This window comes from Didymella exigua (assembly GCF_010094145.1).
Source record: "Didymella exigua CBS 183.55 unplaced genomic scaffold M421scaffold_26, whole genome shotgun sequence".
Lineage (NCBI taxonomy): Eukaryota > Fungi > Ascomycota > Dothideomycetes > Pleosporales > Didymellaceae > Didymella > Didymella exigua.
In genome coordinates, this window is record NW_022984800.1 from 36,615 (window position 1) to 56,877 (window position 20,263).

The 20,263-nt window shown below is 57.4% G+C and overlaps 7 protein-coding genes across 7 annotated transcripts; 4 read left to right on the plus strand and 3 right to left on the minus strand.

The window, feature by feature from the left end:
• Window positions 1-2,380: 2,380 nt before the first annotated feature.
• Window positions 2,381-5,511, plus strand: M421DRAFT_102869 (uncharacterized protein; the record flags this gene model as incomplete). The annotated part of the gene is made up of 2 exons (XM_033586837.1): window positions 2,381-5,246; window positions 5,294-5,511. The coding sequence occupies 2 exons, from the start codon at window positions 2,381-2,383 to the stop codon at window positions 5,509-5,511; spliced, it is 3,084 nt and encodes a 1,027-aa protein (XP_033446011.1).
• A 566-nt stretch (window positions 5,512-6,077) lies between these two features.
• M421DRAFT_230834 (Caleosin-domain-containing protein) lies at window positions 6,078-7,141 on the minus strand. Its single transcript, XM_033588402.1, has 2 exons — window positions 6,880-7,141; window positions 6,078-6,833 (listed from the first exon to the last, which is right to left on the minus strand). Exons 1-2 carry the CDS (start codon window positions 7,043-7,045, stop codon window positions 6,202-6,204), a joined length of 798 nt encoding a protein of 265 aa, XP_033446012.1. The 5' UTR covers window positions 7,046-7,141; the 3' UTR covers window positions 6,078-6,201.
• Window positions 7,142-10,032: 2,891 nt separating this feature from the next.
• On the minus strand, window positions 10,033-11,712 carry M421DRAFT_423317 (uncharacterized protein). Its single transcript, XM_033593424.1, has 2 exons — window positions 11,489-11,712; window positions 10,033-11,435 (listed from the first exon to the last, which is right to left on the minus strand). Exon 2 carries the CDS (start codon window positions 11,358-11,360, stop codon window positions 10,302-10,304), a length of 1,059 nt encoding a protein of 352 aa, XP_033446013.1. The 5' UTR covers window positions 11,361-11,435; window positions 11,489-11,712; the 3' UTR covers window positions 10,033-10,301.
• Window positions 11,713-12,461: 749 nt separating this feature from the next.
• Window positions 12,462-14,489, plus strand: M421DRAFT_69063 (uncharacterized protein; the record flags this gene model as incomplete). Its single annotated transcript, XM_033596581.1, has 4 exons — window positions 12,462-13,212; window positions 13,258-13,571; window positions 13,625-13,758; window positions 13,805-14,489. 4 exons carry the CDS (start codon window positions 12,462-12,464, stop codon window positions 14,487-14,489), a joined length of 1,884 nt encoding a protein of 627 aa, XP_033446014.1.
• Window positions 14,490-14,949: 460 nt separating this feature from the next.
• On the plus strand, window positions 14,950-15,474 carry M421DRAFT_7535 (uncharacterized protein; the record flags this gene model as incomplete). Its single annotated transcript, XM_033597119.1, has 1 exon — window positions 14,950-15,474. The coding sequence occupies one exon, from the start codon at window positions 14,950-14,952 to the stop codon at window positions 15,472-15,474; it is 525 nt and encodes a 174-aa protein (XP_033446015.1).
• Window positions 15,475-15,791: 317 nt separating this feature from the next.
• M421DRAFT_423320 (uncharacterized protein) lies at window positions 15,792-16,528 on the minus strand. Its single transcript, XM_033593425.1, has 2 exons — window positions 16,430-16,528; window positions 15,792-16,309 (listed from the first exon to the last, which is right to left on the minus strand). The coding sequence occupies exons 1-2, from the start codon at window positions 16,452-16,454 to the stop codon at window positions 15,945-15,947; spliced, it is 390 nt and encodes a 129-aa protein (XP_033446016.1). The 5' UTR covers window positions 16,455-16,528; the 3' UTR covers window positions 15,792-15,944.
• Window positions 16,529-19,198, plus strand: M421DRAFT_423321 (alpha/beta-hydrolase). Its single transcript, XM_033593426.1, has one exon. The coding sequence runs from the start codon at window positions 16,826-16,828 to the stop codon at window positions 18,995-18,997; it is 2,172 nt and encodes a 723-aa protein (XP_033446017.1). The 5' UTR covers window positions 16,529-16,825; the 3' UTR covers window positions 18,998-19,198.
• Window positions 19,199-20,263: the final 1,065 nt, after the last annotated feature.

Sequence of the window (20,263 nt, forward strand, 5' to 3'; positions counted from 1 at the left end):
CATGAGGTGTGTCGACATGAGGCGTCAACATGAGGTGTCAATATGAGGTGTCGACATGAGGTGTGTCGGCATGAGGTGTGTCGGCATGAGGTGTCAACATAAGGTGTCAATATGAGGTGTCGACATGAGGTGTCAACACGAGGTGTCAACATGAGGTGTGTCAGCATCAGATCAGCGCGTGGAGAGTGCTGAGCGGGTCCACCACGGCGTAGAGTGAGTGCACTCGTGATTCACCGGTGGGACAGGCAAAGCTGGGCAGTTGGCTCGACGCTCTTCTCGAGATCTACAGTACGTTGTTGTCCCAGGGTTGTGGGGATCTACAGCGCCCTGTTGTCCCGAGGGCTGTGTGCTGCGGAAGAAAGGAGAAGAGAGGGAGAAGAGAGGGAGAAGAGAGGGAGAAGAGAGGGAGAAGAGAGGGAGAAGAGAGGGAGAAGAGAGGGAGAAGAGAGGGGAGAAGAGAGGTGGGGAGGTGGGTGTGCTGAGCCTGAGCGTTGGAGATGGAGACGATCGGACGAGAGGGATTGACGGGATTGACGGGATTGACGGGGTTGACGGGGTTGACGGGGTTGACGGGGTTGACGGGAGGAGCGACGATCATGGACAGCGTGACGGAGTGCTTCACAGCTGGAGCGGATTGACAGAAAAAAGCAACGTCAATCACAGCCAGCGCAACGAGTGCTCACAGCCAGCGCAACGAGTGCTCACAGCCAGCGCAACGAGTGCTCACAGCCAGCGCGACGAGTGCTCACAGCCTCACACACGCACCCAATGCCCCCCCTCGGCCACCCTACCCCGCCTCACGATATGCAGGAAAAGTCAACAAGAGAAGTCAGATCGTACCGGACCATGAACGGCGCAGCAGGCTTGAAGCAGCAGCGCGCCTGTCGACTCAGCGTCGCTGCAGCGAGGATATGCCTGCGTCTCACAGCGCCGTCAGACCACGACGCGGCTTCTGCGATTTTCCAGAAAAGACCACCCTGCTTGTCCCGCGCTGCGCGCTGATGAGCAGCGCACCCACAGCGGCAACGACTCGGAGGGGACGTGGTTGTGCAGCGCAGTGCGATGCGGTGCGATGCGGTGCGATGGGGCGCGGACTCGACAAAGTCCATCCCCACAGCAGGGCTCTTCCATCCCCCAGCAGGGCTCTTCCATCCCCCAGCAGGACTCTTCCATCCTCCAGCAGGACTCTTCCATCCCACCAGCAGGGCTCTTCCATCCCCACAGCAGGGCTCTGCGGCAGCGCGAGACCGAGGTGCCACGTCCGTTGGACGCGGCGCTGATCAGACTCTGCGTGCGGTGGAGTCTGGTGGGAGGCGGCCCGAAAGGTGGGCTGTTGGGCGCGCAGGGCTGTCCTGAGTTCAACGCCCAACTAGCTTCCTAGCCCCTTGGGCAGCGCAGCGCAGCGCGGACGCCCGGACGCCCGGAGGGGGGACGAGAGTCTGGTACGATGCGCGGCTGGCGGGGCACGTTTGCGATGCTGAGAGGGCCATGGATGGGCTGGGGAGACGAGTCGCTTTGGGAGTGGCCGTGGCGGCCGGTGTCGATATGCAGCGTGCGACTACTCGGCAGGCCCTGGAGCGAAGCTGTCAGACTTCAGTAGTGGTGGCGCATGCAGGGTTCAACGCACTGCGTCATTGTGCAGTTCGCCTGTCATGGCCCGTTGGATGCAATGCAGGCTGCCTTTTTACTCTTTTTTGCTAGGGGCGCATGTTATTGCCGGCACGGGCTCGCCATGTCTTGTCGTCCGTCCGTCGTCACTTGTCGTCCGTCCGTCGTCACCTGTCAGCCTGCAACGCACTGCACCGCACTGCACCGCACCGCACCGCACCGCACTGCGCTGAAGCCGCACTGCACTGCACTAAACCCGCACTGCACCTGTTCCTCTCCAACACCACGCCCCTCGCCCTATCCTACCATATCCTCCCCGAGACGCTGTCCTGCAGCGAGCCCCCACGCGCTGCCGCCAAGTGACCACCCCGCCTCATTCCTCGTTCCCCTGGCGGTCGGCGCATCTGGCAGCTCGCGAGCCCCGCGGCGCGCCGTTGGCCCAGCGCGTCTCGACTCTCCAGGCTGTCCCTGCTCGCGCCTCCGCCGTCGTCGAGCAAGGCAGTTGGGCCGGAATCTGAAGCCCTCCCCCCCCGGGTCGACGCCCATATACCGGCACCATGTACGTCGTCGTCCGGCACTGCTTTGCTTCTGCGTCCGGCTCTGTGCCCGCTTCTGCGTCCGCTTCTGCCTCCGTCTCGTCTGCCTCCGTCTCGTCTGCCTCCGTCTCGTCTACCTCCGTCTCGTCTGCCTCCGTCTCGTCTGCCTCTGCCTCTGCCTCGTCTGCTTCCGTCTCGTCTGCCCTCTGCCTGCATTGCTTCACCGGCTGACAGTCATGTTGGGCAGCGTCCTCCTCCCGTCGTCGCTGCAGACGCACTCGACCAAGGCGTCGTCGGGCACGCGACGCAGCACCATAAGTGGCAGCGTCGGCGTCCCTGGCCAGGCTCGCCGCCGCAACTCGCTCGCTACCACGCCCGCCGCCCAGACGGCCCCGTTCCTCGTGAAGAGCGTGGCGCTGTCCGCCGGCATGGACTCGCGCTACCACCGCTCCTCGTCGCCCCGCCGCGCCTACAATCCGGCTCGCTCGTCGACGGGCACGTTTGCCGACCCCTACGCCTCGTCCTATAGCGACTACTCGGCCCACCGCCCCAGCTCGCCGCGCTCCAGCGGCGACCGGCTCTCCTCGGCGGCCTCGCACCACCACTCGACCTCGTCGTACGGCAGCTATGCGCCCAGCGGCTCCTCCAGCGGCCGCACCGGCGCCCTCAAGTACGACTCGGGCTACGGAGGCTCGACCCGCCCGCGACGCAACACGGGCGACCTGGGGCGGACCAACGTCGCCTCGCTGACGTCGCTGCCCCTGCGCACGCCCTACACGACCGCCGAGCTGCGGCCCTCGAGCCCGCTCGCCCCGCCGCGGTCCTCGCACGGCCACGGCGAGACGTACCTCTCGCACGGCTCGTCGCGCCAGGACGCCACCTCGACCCACAAGAAGATCTACAGCGTCGACAGCACCCACACGGCCAAGCTGGTCGCCGAGACGGACACGCTCGAGTCGCCGCGCCACCGCGACAGCGGCTACGGCGCCGTCACCAGCGGCCGCAGCAGCTACCACGCGGCCGCCACCAAGCCGTCGGCGCGCCACGCCCACGCCGACCTGGGCGACAACGGCTACTCGTACACGGACCCCGCCAGCATGTACCGCGACACGGAGCCCGCCTGGCGCCGCCCCCGCGCTGGCAGCATCGACCGCGGCGCCCGCCCCAGCAGCGTCATCGTCGACCGTCCCCTGCGCAGCTCCACCCGCGACCTGGGCCCGCCGCCCTCGACCCGCGGCTTCGACAAGATCAACAGCGGCTTCGACAGGACCAGCAGCGGCTACGACAAGACCAACAGCGGCTACGACAAGACCAACAGCGGCTTCGACAAGATCAACAGCGGCTTCGACAAGACCAACAGCGGCTTCGACAGGACCAACAGCGGCTTCGACAAGACCAACAGCGGCTACCCCCGGCCCGCCCGCTCCCACTCGACCGAACGCCGCGACCGGTACCAGGACCCGTACGCCTCGGACTCGGCGCCGCACCGCTCGTCGTCGACTCGACACGCACCCGCCGTCCACCAGGAGCCCCAGCGCGAGGCTCGCCGCGCAGAGACGTTTGACGACTACGTCCGGGGCAGGGACGCCGAGCCCACGCGCCACGCCACCTACGACCGCAGCTTCGAGGACCGCGACATTGCCTCCCGCGGCTTTGGCATCGTCCCGGCCGGCCCGGCGCCAGTCCAGGACCCCTACGCACTCGACCGACAGCCCGTCCACCCGCCGTACGAGCCTCAGCGGGCACCGCCTGTCGAGCACGCGCCTCCTGCGTACCACCCGGACCGCGGTGCTGAGCCTCGCGTGCCAGAGCCCCGCCGCCCAGAGAGGCCGGTGTCGACATACGACTCGTACGAGCCAGCGCGCTCCGAGCGCCCTCGCACCGAGCACAAGCACGACAGCGGTCGTGAGAGCCGTGCGATCCCCGTAGCGGCTGGCGCCCTCGCTGGCATGTCTGCCGCTGCCGGCATTGCCGCCGTGCACGGCAAGGCCAAGGAGAAGGAGAGGGAGAAGGAGAGGGAAGAGCGCGCGTCATCCGAGGAGCGTGAGAGGCAGAAGCGCAGGGAGTATGATGAGCGAGACAGGCGCGACGATCGCGAGCGACGAGACGACCGGCGCAGCAGCAGACTGCCCGAAGACCGCCACGAGCCCGAACGCCGCGAGGCACTGCCCGCTCCGCCCCCGCCCTCACAGCAGCCGTTTGCCCAGCCGTACGCTCCACCCGCGTCGTCACAGCAGCCGTACGCTCCACCCGCGTCGTCACAGCAGCCGTACGCCCCACCCGTTGCTGCACCAGTTCTCGCATACGCAAAGGCCCCGGAGCCCGAACGGCCCATCTCCCGTGACCGTCCGTACCCGAACGAGGAGAACCCACCGCCCAAGCCGCCCAGGAAGACGTCACCCGAAGGCAGTGATGTGGAACGCCCCCGTCACTATGCTGAGCGCGAGGCGGACCGCGGCAGTCGCAAGGAGCCTGCGCCCGTGCCGGCAGCAGTCGATCCCGACGAGGAGTACCGTCGCCGCATTGCACAGGCCGAGAAGGAGGCCGAGGCCACACGTCGTGCCGCTGTAGACCGCCAAGACAGCGACTCGGACGGCGCACGAGACCGACGGCGCCGCCGAGACCGAGCAGACCGCGAACGCTCGCGGTCCCGGTCACGCGGCCGCGAGGACCGCCGCGAGCGCTCTCCCGCATCGCAAGCACCGTCTCGCCCCAACGAGCGCGACCTTGTCGAGGAGCCCGAGTCCATGGACAAGCTCAACCCCGATGCCCCCGGAAAGAGCGTCCAGATTGTCGTACCCCGCAAGGACCAATCGCCGCCTCTCAAGGGCATCCTCCGCAAGCCCACGGCAAAGTTCCCCGAGGACCCCGAGCCCATCCGCGAGGGCGTCGCGCCGCACAAGGACTCCCAGAAGGGCCGCAACATCCCCCCCGATGCCCGGTGGACCCGCATCGACCGCAAGCTCGTCAATCCCGAGGCGCTTGAGCGTGCCAAGGAGCGCTTTGAGGAGCGCATGGACTGCGTCATCGTGCTGCGCGTCCTGACCAAGGACGAGATCCAGAAGCTCGCGGACAAGACCAAGCAGATCCGCGAGGAGCGGGGTATGTGCTGAGACGGGGCGCGGTGATTCAGAGCTAATTCGACGCAGAAGAAGAGTACGAGCGCGAGCGTCGAGACCGCGACCGCAGTCGCCGCCGCAGAGACGGCGAGGACGGCCGCGACCGCGACTACGACCGCGACTACGACCGCGACTACGACCGCGACCACGACCGCGAGCGCCGCCGTCGCCGCCGCGACGACGAGAGCGACTACGACGACGTCCGCGGCGAGCGGGATCGCCCCAAGATGCTGGAACCCGCCAGGTGATTGAGCGGCGCGGATCCCGAGCATCTTTAGCATCGTTTGTTGCGACTGTGCTCATTGTACGAAGCAGGCCGAACGACGGAACGAGGCACGCCAGAGACGGGCATGCTGAGCGCGAGGCCGCCGGAGCGAGACTGCGTCGGCGGCGGAAGGCGATGGATCGCGGAGGCGGGGGGAGAGACCGTGGTGCGCCGAACGAGGATCGGCATGACGGCGCCCGGCTTGGCGCGAGGCTGGAGGGTGCAGATGCGTTGGAAATTCGGCAGTGTGGTCAACGCGGATGCCGCCATGTCTCGGACGAGACGCACGGCGGATTGGGGAGCAAGAAGAGCGCGGTTCGGAGGGTGTTGGAGTGGTGGTAGCATCGCTTTTCTCGGCTGGACTCGTCGTGGGTGCTGCAAGGCCTTGGGCGGTGCGTGGGCGGTGTTGCCAGAGTCGTTGAGCATAGCGTAGCGAGCATAGCGTTGTGTAGTGTATATCCATCTCGTCACCCTGCAGACAAAAAGTAGAAGAGGAGAGAAGAGTATTGGCCATTGATGCAACTACCCCCGACACCCCCTGCCTGCGCGATGCGCACCCATCACCTTCCAAACGCAAAGAGCGTGGGTCTGTCTCGACCTCTGATCGCTTCGCCACGAATCCCCTTTACGCCGGCGAGAAACTCGCGACATGGCCCGTCCCCAACGTAGGCCGCTACCACTTCCGCATCTCGCCCTTGCGCCTCTTCTGCTCAACATCCCTCGCCCACCCGTGGAAAATACTCCCATCGTACACCCGTCTAACGTCCTCCTTCCTCATCCTCCCATCCTCGGGCCACAGCATCAAATACGTCGCCATCCACTCAAACACCGCGCCACCCCATCCAATCAAATCGCTGACATTGCGCTGCCCCTTGATCTGCGCCAGCAGCGTCCAGATAGTCAGATACTCGGCGCCGTCGGCGTATTTGGTGAATATATCCTCAAACTGCTGCGGTCGAAATCGGCCTTGGGAGTCGAATACGTCGCTGTCTGAACCATGTTTTGTGCGGTGGATGTTTGTCAGGTCGATGCGGAATAAGGGATCGGGTAGCCAGCTGCGCTGCGTGGGGTAGGAGAAGTTGATGTGGATTATGAAGAGCGCGAGCAGCGACAGCACGACCCCGAAGCCTAGGTTGTGGAAGCCAATGTACGTGTCGGACGGCCAGAGGATGCCGTCCCGGTCTCGGTCAAAGAATTCGCAGTGTTGTTGGAGAACGGTTTGGTGACGGTGTCGCTTTGCCCAGGTGTCGGCCGTTGTGCCGGAGGGATGGTCGTGCGTGGCTGCTGTGTTGGCCCGCGCGAGACCTGGGGGGTTTTAGTGGATGTGCGCGAAAGCGTGCAGAGTACGTACCTGGGTCCTTGAGCGGCGAGTCTTTTGGGCGCACCCACGCCCGTTGCTGGCGGGTGATGGAGACGTCGTTGACGCAAGCATCGCTCTCGTGGTCGCCGTTTACAAGGTCGCCGTTGGCCAGAGACTCATGCCCGAGCCCTTCGGCGTGCCAGACTTTATCCGTCATGGCTGGTCGTGACGCGTCGTAACGCGTCGAGTGCGTCGCGTGCGTCGAGGTCGAAGCGAGAAGTGAGCGAGGGATCGCGAATGATCGAGGTCGCCCAACTGAATCTTTCGGGTGAGTCCCGACAAACCTATATCAACAGGATGCAGGAATTGCTGCAACATCCACGGCGCTCAGCACTAAGCCGCGTCGCCCGTTAAACACAACGGCAGGCATCTCGCCATCTCGCATTCATAATGACGTCACGACTCGCGCCGCACAAGCGAGGAGGTGGGTAGGTAACGCACGGCAAAAGCCAGCACCACCACCGTGAACGCTGCCGGGCCCCGAGCGTGCCGCAGGCTCGCAGCATGCAGCGCCGTTTGCTGTGTGCAGCGCTAGGAGCCGCGTCATGGTGTTGTTGTTGACCGCGATGATCATCACCGTCAATGCAATAGCCGATTCGCAGCCGATGCCCGATTGGCACTAGCGGCAGCCTTGAGTGGACGTCGCAGCAGTCCCATGCACCGCTTCTCAACGACGCACGATTGTCAGCACTCTTAGTGACAACTAAAGGGCACAGAGGACAGCTGTAGGATGCACACGCTATTGCTTGTCTTCAGCCAGGCTGTCTATGGCACCATAGCACAAGAAGAGAGGAAACGAGCAAATCTTTCGAATCTAGAATCCATTGTTCTCCACCTATCTGTACAAAGGACTGCACACTTTTGAACGAAGTTCTCCAAAACCTTGGCCTGTTGTCTTAGACACGGTCTGGCGATGTGCAGGTGCAGCTTCTCACTACACGTCTTTGCTGTATTTCAATACGCAGCGACCATGCTTGTTATCGCTCACGACTCATCAGAGCACCTCTTGAGAGTGACGCGCGTGTCATACCTGAAGCGGCCCCTCCAGTCGGGGAACTGCTCCTCGCATGACTTCTTGTAGAGTTCGAGCTGTTTGTCGATAGCGTGGCGCGTGTGACAAGGTTTCAGGTTCCCGTGGTTGGAAAACCTCCTCGGCTGACCATGGTACTCGACGTTCCAGTAGTTCTCTTGTCCCGGAGCGACAGGGCTAGAGCTGGGCAAGTGAACCTGACTTGGTGAGTTACCGCGAAGGTGCTTCTCATGTTTTACTTACACGAATGAATTGTGGGATATTGCAGAATCTACTCTGACCAGGAACCTGGTAGCAATTGGTCCCAAGAGGCATGGTAGTTTATGCGTACAGGACATGCCCGACGATGTTGAGCATCCTCTCACGAGTCTTTTCGTTAGCCCACTCAGCAGAGGTGGTGCGGACGAACTCAGTCAGTATGGAGGAATGGTCCATGGAATGACGGCAAACTTTGGTCACGCTTACAGTAAGTGACGCTCTGTACGATGCCCGCTGGTGGGATCTTGAGGTAAGGCGCATCAAAGGTCTGTAATTGTCGCAGTATTTACCGTAGCGAGAGTGGCAGGTGCGGTCCAAGGTCTTAGCGACAACCTTGTAAAGGTCCGTACCGAAAACGTTGCCGGCGTTCGCGGATTAGCCGCCGCTACCTCTAGCCCTCGATAGTGGCTTCATTGTGGTAGTCCATGGATGAGTCATGGTCAAAGGTCGAGACCGTGTCGTTGAAGGTGCTGTCTGTGAGTGGATTAGCGAGGGTCATTCTGTGTCAGAGGTCCTGCGCGTTGGCTTACTGAAGGGCATGGGGACGTTGAAACGATGGGGGTCGGGCGGTGGAGTATCTGGTGGGGCTGTGTTGATGATTGCAGCAAGGCCCAAGGCCACGCCACTGAGGGTGAACTTGGCGATAGCCTTCATGGCGAAGATCGCCGATATGCTTGGTTGTTGCGGCGACAGTTTCAAAGTCAGAGGTTAGGTTCTACGTGCGGAGGGAAAGAAGGATAGACGAACGGCGATTGATACTTTATACCAGGAGAACCGCCTGTGGTCGGTGCGCAATTGTAAGTAAAGGTGAAGGCCACGACCGGTTTGTGGCAAAGCATTGCCCGAACGAACCAGTGAGTTTATTAACGTGGGAGTCTATCGAGCCATTTGCACATCTGGCCTAATGTAGAGCCACCAATTTCAATTGCCATGGCAGGTCGATCAGGGCTGTTTCACGCTCAGCCGCATGGTCCGGGGGTGCAAACTGACATATTCGACGCATCTTACCACAGTAACGTGGTAGTTGCCCCTTAGCCATCCACATTAAGATGTTCCCCGCGCAATCTTCATCATATCCTTCTAGCTTCATCATTCTCGCTTGCGATCCAAATTTCCATTGGCTCCTTCTCTCTGCCTTCAAGTGGCCTAAAGCTGTGTCCTTTCGACTGCAACATCATCTCGGCAGCTACTTATACCCGAAGGCGTGCCAGCGTTTTGACCGGGACAGTCGTGTCTTCGAAATGTATCCAAGATAGATTGCCGTCGAATAGCATTCTGTTCAATCTGCTGCAATCTCGCGTGGAAGACGGAACCGCTGATTTCATCGAGAACGGCGGCCACCTGCTACGCGAGTTCCTTGCCGCCGCTCTCGTGAGCCTCGTCTGAGTCGGGCGCGTAGTGACTCGGGTATGCAAGCAACTTTAACGCTACGTGACAGGGTCGTTTAAGATTGCCGGTATCGCATCAGGGTCCCACTCCCAGTCTCTGGTGCGGAGGCTGTTTACGTGTGCGATCAAGTCTTCCCATTTGCTTTGCCGTCATCGTCCGATCCGTCCACGTAACTCGCGGAATCGAGAGCTGAAAATTGTTCATAGCCCGGACCATCGACCCAGAGCAATTCTTTGAAGATCCTGTCGAAGGCTTGCCTGTATGCGTGGCGGATGATGTAAAGGTTGTCTTCTTCGGTGTCAACTTTGCTAAAGTCATGGATTCTGTGGAAGGGGAGAATACTCGACGGCTTCGACCACGATTAATTGAGATGGGTTCCGTAAAGTGGAAGCCACGCTCGGAATTCGGGGAGCCGTTGAAACAGGCTGAGTACTCGAGATGCCTCCAATTGGTCCAGTGTGTTGTATGTGAGCCCGCCCTGATCTTTGGATAGATCGGCTTCTGACCCTTCCAATTTATACCGTGGTGGTGTTGAACGGAGGCAACTGCTACACACAAACTTCAAGTACCAATACCGAATGGTGGAAGCAAGGTGAAGTAAGAAGCGTCCGAAGCGTGAGATTGAGCGGTAAAGCAATGGACCAGCGAGGAGGGAGGATTCGTATCGTTATGACTTCCATTGTGGGGAAAAAGGTTGGTTGAAGATACAACGAATATCATACTCTAGAATTGCCCATCAGACACAAAAGATTTTCACAGCATTCGATTTCTCATTCCCACTTGTAGACCTCACACCTGTGGCGTGCGTGAAACCATTGGTCTCCCAGAACGGCTTCTCTTTCTTTCTTCCACTACCCGTGACCGCCGCTGTCAGTCCACAGGGGTCGATAAAGGTCATGAACCACGGCAGGTCATTCTTCCAACCTGGACCCTTGAGCTCGGTCTGTCCGTCTTGTGCAAGATAGATGTGGTAGTCCTCCGGCAAGTAAAGTCTTGGATGTCTGATGTTCCACAAGACAGTGTTGATGAGCATGAGAGTTGCTTCGAAGACCCAGAAGAACCACTCGTATCTTACAATCGGCGACAGAGACATTGGGTCCCAATTTGGTGGTGGGTTCGCGGGAATCTGGCTGGTGCCAAAGTGCTCAACGATCCGGTAAATGGTGCGGATCAGAATTAATGACATGCTCACGTACATCGTCCACAAGGGGCCTAGGACTTTATTCGAGGTGATTCTCGCCCTTCTGCAACGCAAGTGGAAGATGGCGGCGATGACGCAGAATATCGAGATGACGGCCAGTTGGCAGATGAGCGAGGCCTTCATCAGCGCGTGTCCAAGCTTTTGTTTGCTTTCGCCGATTTTCGGACTCAAGAGGTAAGAGACTCCAAGCGCGTTCATGACTTCGACGAGAGCAGAGAGAAAGCCGAACGTGGTGAGTGTGCGTCCTGGGTGGAGTGGCGCAAAGTAAGGAACGTAGTAGAGGATACGACCAAGGACGTGATAGTTGGCCAACTCAAGCAGTGGAGGCGCGCAATAAACTAGAAGCGTGCTGGTGATGTAGGTTCCGATGTTGTCGTAGTTCCACGCGCCGTATGCGCGAAGTGCAAAGCCGGCTGTAAACATCAGTGCGCAGAGAGGGTGCAACGCGGTAATGCTCCAAGACTTGAGTCGCTGGCATTGCCAAATATGGACGATAGCAGCTCCAAGAAACCATGCTGCAAAGATAGGTGGCACGGCCTTGGTTGGTGCATAGAGGTAGAGGCTGCCTTCGACCGGTTTCCCGTCTGCTGCCATAGTTCATGAAGTGAAATAGTGTCTTGTTAGACTCGTGCTCCTCTATAGCAATAAGCTGTACTTATATCGGACCTCCTGCGTCGCTAGGTTCATCGTGCTGCTTTCTTTCCCAAAACGGCAATTCATACCTTGATTGTCTGACCAATTGGAGCAGTCCGCGCTAGCTCCGACGTGGCGCGAAGTGTGGCCGAGACTTACATTGAGCTGTATGAGCCTACGAGGTCGCCTAGTCTTCAACAAGGCGGCTGCGGTTGATGCTTGCATGTGACATGGGTAGGTGAGGCTGATTGTGACCTCCATGTTCACCGGTGGAACCGTACGCGTTGATTGCGAATTCCTCGGTCTGTTTGAGCCACTTCAAGAGAGTTTTTGGGATATTGGCGAATTGCTCATCTGTCGCCGGAGAATTGGTCTTATATAAGCAGTCTATCAAGGGGTACAAGCGTAGTCTACATGTGGTCTACATCTTGCCACTTTTTAGCTGTCACAGTTATAAGCCCGGGTAGATGACTCTTGTAACCCTAAATAGGCTGCTTATGTAAGGCTAGATATCTTCGACATGATCAAATCACCTGCTGTAAATCTTGTACTGCAGGTCATCATATTAGCGTTCAAATGCTGGGTCCATTCGCACTAATTCAGGCGAGCAACGCTACGGTAAGACAGTCGTCATCTCTCTGGGGCTCATCGCGCGCCTCCGTCAGCAGCACCCACAACTAACCGCGTCACTGTCCGTCACAAGGCGAAGCGAGTTGCACAACCTCAGAGACCAAGTGCATCACCATTGGTTCAGTTTTACAATCAATCGGCAACTCCGATCGGATCAGAGCCGCAAAGCCTCGTTGTGGCCATTGAGTTAAACCGCATTCAGACAAAACAGAGGCCAAGCCTTTTGGCTGCTGACACTGCCAACGAGATGTAGACCGCTACGCAGCGTTGCCAATCACCGAGTTCTACACTCGACCGTCAAAGGCAATAAGGATGCAGTGGAGCGCGCATCCACCGTTTAGACTAACACCCGGTCGCGACCGCCTCGATTCTAGTCTCTGCCCAATGCCGCGGGACCTTGCAAGCAGCAAACAACTTTACCTAACTGAAACAATGAAGCGAACCGAAAATGGGGAAAAGAAAGCAACACGCCAGTGCTGGGAATGTCTCAAGCGACGTTTGGTGTGTGATCACAACCTGCCGCACTGTAAGAAGTGCATCAAGGCTGGCAAGGAGTGCCCAGGGTACGATGAGCAAAAGCCACTGCAGTGGGTAGAACCCGGTAGGGTGACATCGAGACGACGGAAGAAGGACACCACGCCCAAAGTGTACACGATCGGGCCAAAAGGTGCTAGATTCGCTGCGCCAACCATCGCCAGCCTACCCGCTGAGAAGTCCAGCAAGTCCGACTCGTCAGTGCTTACCACGCAAGATGTAGGCCTCACCTTCAAGTGGGAGCTACCACAACACTCTCGGCAATACATTCTCGAGGAACCTCGAGTAACTGCAGAGGCCGTTGAGCTCTACAAAAGCCAACTCGCGACCTTGCTAGTCCACGAAGAGAAGGCAGCATGGTGGCACAGCATGACAGCCGAAGAGCAAACAGAACACATCACAATGATGGCTGCAGAAGCCGCAGCAGGTGTTGGGGTGGGCCAGCAAATCATGCGAATTGGCAGTCAGAAAGCCATCAGGGCAGTAGTCGAGAGAGGCCACGCCTGGGAGGCCGCGATGCTGCTGCAATCCGATAAAGATCCTCTCGAGAAGTTAAAGCGACTCCTTTGGATCATGGAGATGAATCAGCTACCTTCGTATGAACATCTGTCCAATGAGACCAGCGAGGTTGTGCAAGCTGTCAATTATTGTACGTCCGTTTTACCAAGCAAGTCGCAATGACTGACTCGAACAGTCAACGTGAGGATATATCCAGACGTCAAAGAGACCGACTCTTTGGTACCAAACCCGGCTGTGATCCACTTTCCTGTCTGGGCTCTACATATCTTGCCTCCTGCCATGCATCACACCCTCGTCTGTTTAGGCCTGAATCACTACATTCATTCGTTACCCGAGGGCTCAAACCGCGCGTTGGTTGTCGGAAATAGATCGAAGGTCTACAAATACCGCGGTCTTGCAATACGTGCCCTCAGTGAGAACGTCGCAAGGGAAACGACTTGCAGCAGTGATTTGACAATAAGTAGTATCTTGATGTTCATGGCCATGGAGGTAAATGGCCTCTTACTCCAGGATCGCGGGTTGCAAGCTGACGGAATGCTCAGGTCCAGAATTCTAGCGCAGGAGATTGGAGATTGCACGCTCACGGCATGAAACGGCTGATAGACATGCGAGGCGGTTTCTCGTCTCTTTTGCGCTCGGCGCCACATCTGACATCCGCGATGGTCATATTCACTGTGTAAGTTTTTCGGCCTCGCATCAGTTCAGTCACTTACAGGTTATAGCATCGTGACATTCTCCAACACTCTTGGCCTAGCAGCAGATCAAATCAGCATCACTGAGCCCATTGAGCAGCACATCGAAGAAGTGGAGAAATATTACAGTCTGATTTTTCCCTATCTCCTATGTCCCCCAACACTCTTCATCGAGATCATTCGCATAAACCGATTACGGTGGGAGGTTACGAACGCACCCTTCGATAACCCATATCAACATACGCTGGACGCACACGACATCCTTGCCCGTGTCGAAGCCTTCGAGCCAGGAGATTGGGCACAGCCAGGCGAGAACCACGAAGACTGGCAGCTCATTGGGTCAATTTACCAATCGGCGATTGCCCTGTACTGTACTATGTCGCTGCAGGCAGTTGGTACTCTTCCCGACAGCTTGGAGATGGTGACCATGCGCACCATCCACGCTGAACGTCTATTTGAGGATCTCAAGACCTCCGCACGATCTCGGCACTTGCGAAAGTTCTCGCTATTCCCACTCTGTGTACTTGGTGTGGAAGCTGGATTCCACGACCAGCCAAGCACGCGCACCTGGATCGAGCGACGCTTGGATGACCACAGTCGACTATTGGGTACAAGCAGTCCTCTCAAAGCGCGAGCAGTACTACGACGCTACTGGCAGCGCAAGAAGGCTGGCTGGGACGAATGCTTCGACGGTTTGTACGTCTGTATCTTGTGACCCGCAAATTGGGGTAAAATACTGACATTCGCAGACACGCGATCCTCGTGCCGGCGGGCATATGCTGATTTTTTTTCGACGGAGGCGATTGTTGTGTTGATTGAATGCGCCTACTTGAAGCATCCACGCCATACCGGTATGGAATGGTCGAACTTGCACTGACCGGCGAACGCAATGCCCTTCAAAGATCGCGGCACCCGAGAATGGTCGCTTAGTCACACTGAAGGACAGTAACGGTCGCTGCTAGTCAGCCATGTGTTGGTCTGCCAGCCTGCTCTGCTACCTTTCTTCTTCTAACCCCATCCACATCCGCTACTCATAGTGTTACCCAGTGCCAGGCCGGCTCAATCCACACCCGTTACATACAAGAGACTCACCCAACATATATACCTCCACATGCACTACGCAACTACTACATACCACGCCGCCAGCCCTACAGCACGGACGCTTGGAAGCAGACATGAAGTTCCACGGCCTTCTAATGATGCTCGGCGCCGCGCTGGCTACCTCTAGCAAGACAATCCCTCTGACCAGAGACCTGAGCCGTTTCGGCCCTGCTCTCTGCCGCCCACCGCACTGCGCAATGGAACGACCCAGGGTTATTCTCCGCAGCCTCGCTGCTGGATACTACTTCCAGCAGGTTTCAGGCAGGAGAGTTCTCCTCATGGGTCCTCGTGATCGAGTCTCATCCGGCACTGGGCGATGGGTCTTCGGGTCTGATCGCTCATGTTGCAAGCGCCGCAATGTTACTTGTCGTTTCATCCCTTACGAGGCTGCCAAGTCCATCTACGACCAGTACATATCGCTCAGCGATTCTGAGATCGACGACCTTCTCTGTTCTCGTAACGAAGACCCCGAACGCGATTACGGTGACGAAGACCCAGAACGCGAACTCAGTGACGAAGACTCGGAGCGCGATTTCAGTGACGACGACTCCGAAGACGATTACAGTGACAACCCGAAGGACACGCGCAACGAGCTTTAGAACGGGCTGTCGTATGGTTGCCTGGATCCAGGGGGTATGCACAACTAACCATACTTCCTATTCTATGACTGACACTTTACAGAGGAGTGCGGTTTCAATTACGGTCGGTGTTGCAGCAGTATGTGTTCGATGAACAAGACTGAAGCGACACTTACCTGCCAATGAGGCATTCGATGAAGATCGTAGATCGTTCTGTAACATGGTGTCTCGTACTGGCTTGCAGTCTTTTGGTTGTCATGGGTTCTGGTGACGCAGGCAGACACAGGCGAAATTCGACGCAGGCATCTACCTTCTTCGTAGTGGTGGATTAGGTTTCTTCAAGTCGCAGCTCTTGCATGGCAATATGATGCAGTATTTTCACATAATGGTTCACAGTGCAGTATTGATACATAGAGGAGAGTGCCCGTATGCCCCATGCCCATAACGCCTGTGATGCTGTTCATTCGGTCTTGCGCTTTCCAAGACCATTGTCACCTGTCCAAGCCCTTGTTCTCAGGATCTTCATCGCCCTTGGTCTCCTTGACATCCTTGTACGGCCGCCCAGCGTACAGCATGTATCCCTTCTCCTCAATTGTGCCCGCTTTCTCGTCGGCCTCACTCCTCCCATGTCCGAACGCGCCAGTCTCCAGCTGCCCCTGTACAGAGATTGGTCGATTTCCTCGAAATCGCTTGCGCATATCGATCATGCCCTTCTTGCACTCGGCGTAGCCCTTTTGTAGTTGCTGGCATTGCGTGGGGAGCGTGTACTTCAGCGGTGGGCGTAAGCAGTCGCCAGGACTGTTCCGCTCGACAAGGATGCAGTCGCTGTTCTGGAGGCAAAAGGCCAGAGCTGCTCCTTTGGATGTGTCAGCATCGAGTCGTGCATGCGGCGAATGAGCTCATTGCGGATCTCGCAGGAGCAAGGCCGCAGCGCTTCGACAGGGCATAGGACTAGACGGAAGGAGGAATCGCTTACGGATGTCTTTACATGATTGAGGCATGGCTGTTGCTTCTGCGTCGTGCGGCGCAAAGCGATCGATGTAGGGCCACTATTTCGAGATCCATGCCGGCGCAAGCGCGCCAAGACGTAAATGGCCGCGGGAGTGCGAGAGGCCTGGATCGTCACATGTCAGATGGACTGAGACGTCATTTCTCGAATGACGCGAACGACATGGCCCATGTTGGGAGCTGCGTCTCTTTTGACATCCTCAGTCATTATCATCTACCCTACACACCTCGTCGCTCGTAGCTTAGCTTGGGGAATGGTGGATTGGACGGAGAATTGAAACCGACGTGCCTGCCAATTCGATACGACGCACACGCCTCTCACTGTAGGTCAGGACATCACACCAATTCGATTGGTCTTTCCGTCATGGCCCTCCGCATCCCCTTCCTCGGTCGCCTGCACCTGCGCGAGTACTTCGCGCTCGTCCTCTCTATTCTCCTTATCGCCCTTGAATCTGTTATCGCCGTCATCACCCTCGCCCTCCCTACGCCCGTCATCAATGCCTGCTACAGCATCACGCGCCGCCTCTTCAACCAGCTCTCTTCACCCTCGTCGCGCCGCTCGCGCAACCAAAAAAAGGATGTCTGGACAGCAATTGCCAACGCCGGCGACTTCACCGAACTATGCGAGCTCTACGGATACTACTGCGAGGAGCACATCGTGCAGACCGGCGACGGGTACCTGCTCGGCCTGCACCGTCTGGGCTGGAAGCGCGGCGAAGAAAGCGAGCGCGTGAACGCCGGACCAGGGAAAGACGGAGTCAAGAAGAAAGTCGTGTACCTGCACCACGGGCTCATGATGAACAGCGAAGTCTGGGTCTGTCTAACCGAGCGCGAGCGCTGCCTGCCTTTCGAGCTCGTCGAGCGCGGTTATGACGTCTGGCTCGGCAACAACCGCGGAAATAAGTACAGCAAGAAGAACATCCACATGGCGCCGACCGACACAAAGTTCTGGAATTTCAGCATGGATCAGTTTGCATTTCATGATATCCCGGATTCGATTGGGTACATCCTGGAGACTACGCATCAGCCGAGCTTGAGCTACATTGGCTTCAGCCAGGGTACCGCGCAGGCGTTTGCGACGCTGAGTATCCATCCCACGCTCAACGAGAAAGTGGATGTGTTCATTGCACTGGCGCCGGCTATGAGTCCGAAGGGTGTGGCGAGTGGGACTGTCGACTCGTTCGTCAAGGCGAGCCCAGACATTCTCTACCTCGCCTTTGGACGCAAGGCGATCTTGGCCTCGGCGACCATGTGGCAGTCGATCCTGTACCCTCCGATCTTCGTAAGGCTGATTGACGCGAGTCTGAGGTTCTTGTTCAACTGGTCTGCTGTCAACATCTCGCCAGATCAGAAGCTGGCTAGCTATCCCCATCTATATTCGTACACGTCGACGAAGAGTGTTGTGCACTGGTTCCAGATTATTCGTAATGGCGTCTTCCAGATGTACGATGATGAAGCGCCAAGTCCAATTACGTCAAATCGCTCCAAGTACTACAAGGTCGCCAAATTTCCCACGCGCAACATCAAGACACCAATCGTGCTGGTCTGGGGTGGTTCAGACAGCTTGGTCGACATCAATGTTATGCTGAAGGAGCTGCCTCGTCACACCATAGCGAAAGAAATTCCACACTACGAGCACCTCGATTTTCTGTGGGCTTCGTCAGTCGACAAGCTTGTCTTCCCACATGTCTTCGAAGCACTCGACAAGCACGCCAACGCGAACGCCAATATAGGCAGTACCGCGCTCGAGAGCTATCAGGCCAAGACCCTTCGATCTCCAGTCCACTTCAGCAAGCCACTTCCCTCACCACGCCAACTACCAGCGCCCGATCACGATGGCGCAAGTGACTCCAGTCCAAGCGGGACACCCTCTTATTCTGCGAAGAAGATCTCGCAAGTCACACGCCGCACGATTATGAGCGACGGTGAGGACACAGAGCCGAGTCCACGCTCAAGACTGGCACAGATCACACGCATACCACACGCAAGTCAAACGCCACGAAGTCCACCGCACAGCCACACCACATTCCCGTTCAAGGACACATCGCCACCCGAGCAGCGCACGCCTTCACAGTCTCGACTCGACAGTTTGAAGGAACCCAGCCCGAGCGCGTCGAAGTTAGCCGCTGTGCACAACATCAGCTCGCCTGCTACGAGCCAGAACGACTCCCAGATGACTACACAAACGTCAACAAGCAGACCGGAAGGGTGGTGGAGCAGTGACGACGTCGCGGGTACAGAGCCGAGCACGCCAAACAAAACAGTCGGTAAGCGGCGAAGCTTCGACTCGCAGACGAGCAACGGGAGGCAGAGTCGCTTCGGGGATCGAGGGATCAGCCTAGGAAGTGCAAAGGCCGTGAGTGCGATTGTTGCAGAGGAGGGCCATGGTGAGAGCGGTGCGCTTAAGGCCTCGAATAGACTGAGTTTTGGGAGTGTAACGTCTAGGAAGGATACGGAGAGTGGTGAGGAGCGGAAGAAGAAGTTAAGGGTCAAGCGGAGGAGTGGGAGTGGGATACCTGTTCCTGGCTCGGGCTGAGGGTAACATTGTATATACGTAATTGACCAACGGCGGACATTTACCCTGACTCTCGACGTGCCTGTCCTCATGTCCCCTGTCACACCTTGCATTAGCACGTTCCCGCAGAGGACCAGGTGGGTACTCGAAGAAGACATCGTCGAGGTCGACTGCTACATTTCGAGTGATTTGAGACTATTAATGGAGAGGTTTTGGGAGTGCAATATCTGGACAAACTTTGAGCTTTGCCGTGGATACTAGACAGGGGGGCCTGCTAGACAGCCTGTTGAAGTTAGTCTAGACGAAAACTTGAAGTGTTGCTTAGCGAACACCTACAAGTTCACGACAGTTTTGTCCTAAACTTGTAGGGTGAGCAAGATTTTTGCTGCTTATATAGTATTTTGCTGCCGAAGTTAGATATAGACCTTCAAGCCTATCTATATTAAACCTGAAACTATTGAGGCTTCGATCTAGCGGTGGTTGGAGACTGCTGCTAAAGTCTTCTCGTTGGCAGTCTGTTCAAATTGACCCCCAAGGTTATCCGAAGCCACAAGCTGCTAGAATAATTGCTATGCTCTATATAGTTACCTCGCCAGCTCCAACGGCAACGAGAAATGAAACCGCCAAAACCTCTCCCCATTGGAACTGTCTCGAGAGTGCAGGTAAACTCAGGCTTCTAGACAATGACTTCCCTTACGATGTTTGTAGAAGCCAAACTCTTCCGACAATGTTGCTGACACTTTCGAGGCCAGAATCACTTGTTCCTGGCTACTATGGTGTTGCTGACAAGGACCGAAGACAATAAAAGGGTGTGGAAAGCGTGTAAAGTAACTGCCTAGGTGATGATGAATGAAGAGAGCAGCGCGGAAGGAGCTGCGCAGACGAAAAAGACGCAGGTCCAATGGAAGCAGTGTGAGGCGATAGTAATGGACTATACTTGAAGCAGGATGTTGAGAAAGGTCTACCTGTCCGTGACTTGAAGTGGTCTGAGAGAAATCCTACTGCAGAAGCGACCGCAAACAGGGATCACCGGGATCCCACACGGTTGACATGTCCGCGTTGTGAACACAGCGTACTACTCATATCGGATGCTTCGGCGGCGGTTGCACAGCGTCAGGCTGCTCTGTTCCAATTGAAATGCATGCACCGTACCCCGCACGCCCAGACGCGTCCAAGTCAGACTTTTCGGCATATCGCACTTACGTCACATGGTGCCTGGTAGGTGTTTTCCATGTGCAACAAGTTTCGATCAGGCGCATGAGGCTCTACTTGACATAGTCTCTGCAT

Bases quoted from the DNA above. Each gene is read 5' to 3' on its own strand.
- M421DRAFT_230834 (XM_033588402.1), bottom strand. From the start codon at position 7,045: ATGACGGATAAAGTCTGGCACGCCGAAGGGCTCGGGCATGAGTCTCTG. The intron at 6,834-6,879 runs GTACGTACTCTG...AAAACCCCCCAG, and splicing joins CTCGCCGCTCAAGGACCCAG to GTCTCGCGCGGGCCAACACA.
- M421DRAFT_423317 (XM_033593424.1), bottom strand. From the start codon at position 11,360: ATGGCAGCAGACGGGAAACCGGTCGAAGGCAGCCTCTACCTCTATGCA.
- M421DRAFT_423320 (XM_033593425.1), bottom strand. From the start codon at position 16,454: ATGCCTCAATCATGTAAAGACATCC. The intron at 16,310-16,429 runs GTAAGCGATTCC...ACACATCCAAAG, and splicing joins TCAATCATGTAAAGACATCC to GAGCAGCTCTGGCCTTTTGC.
- M421DRAFT_423321 (XM_033593426.1), top strand. From the start codon at position 16,826: ATGGCCCTCCGCATCCCCTTCCTCGGTCGCCTGCACCTGCGCGAGTAC.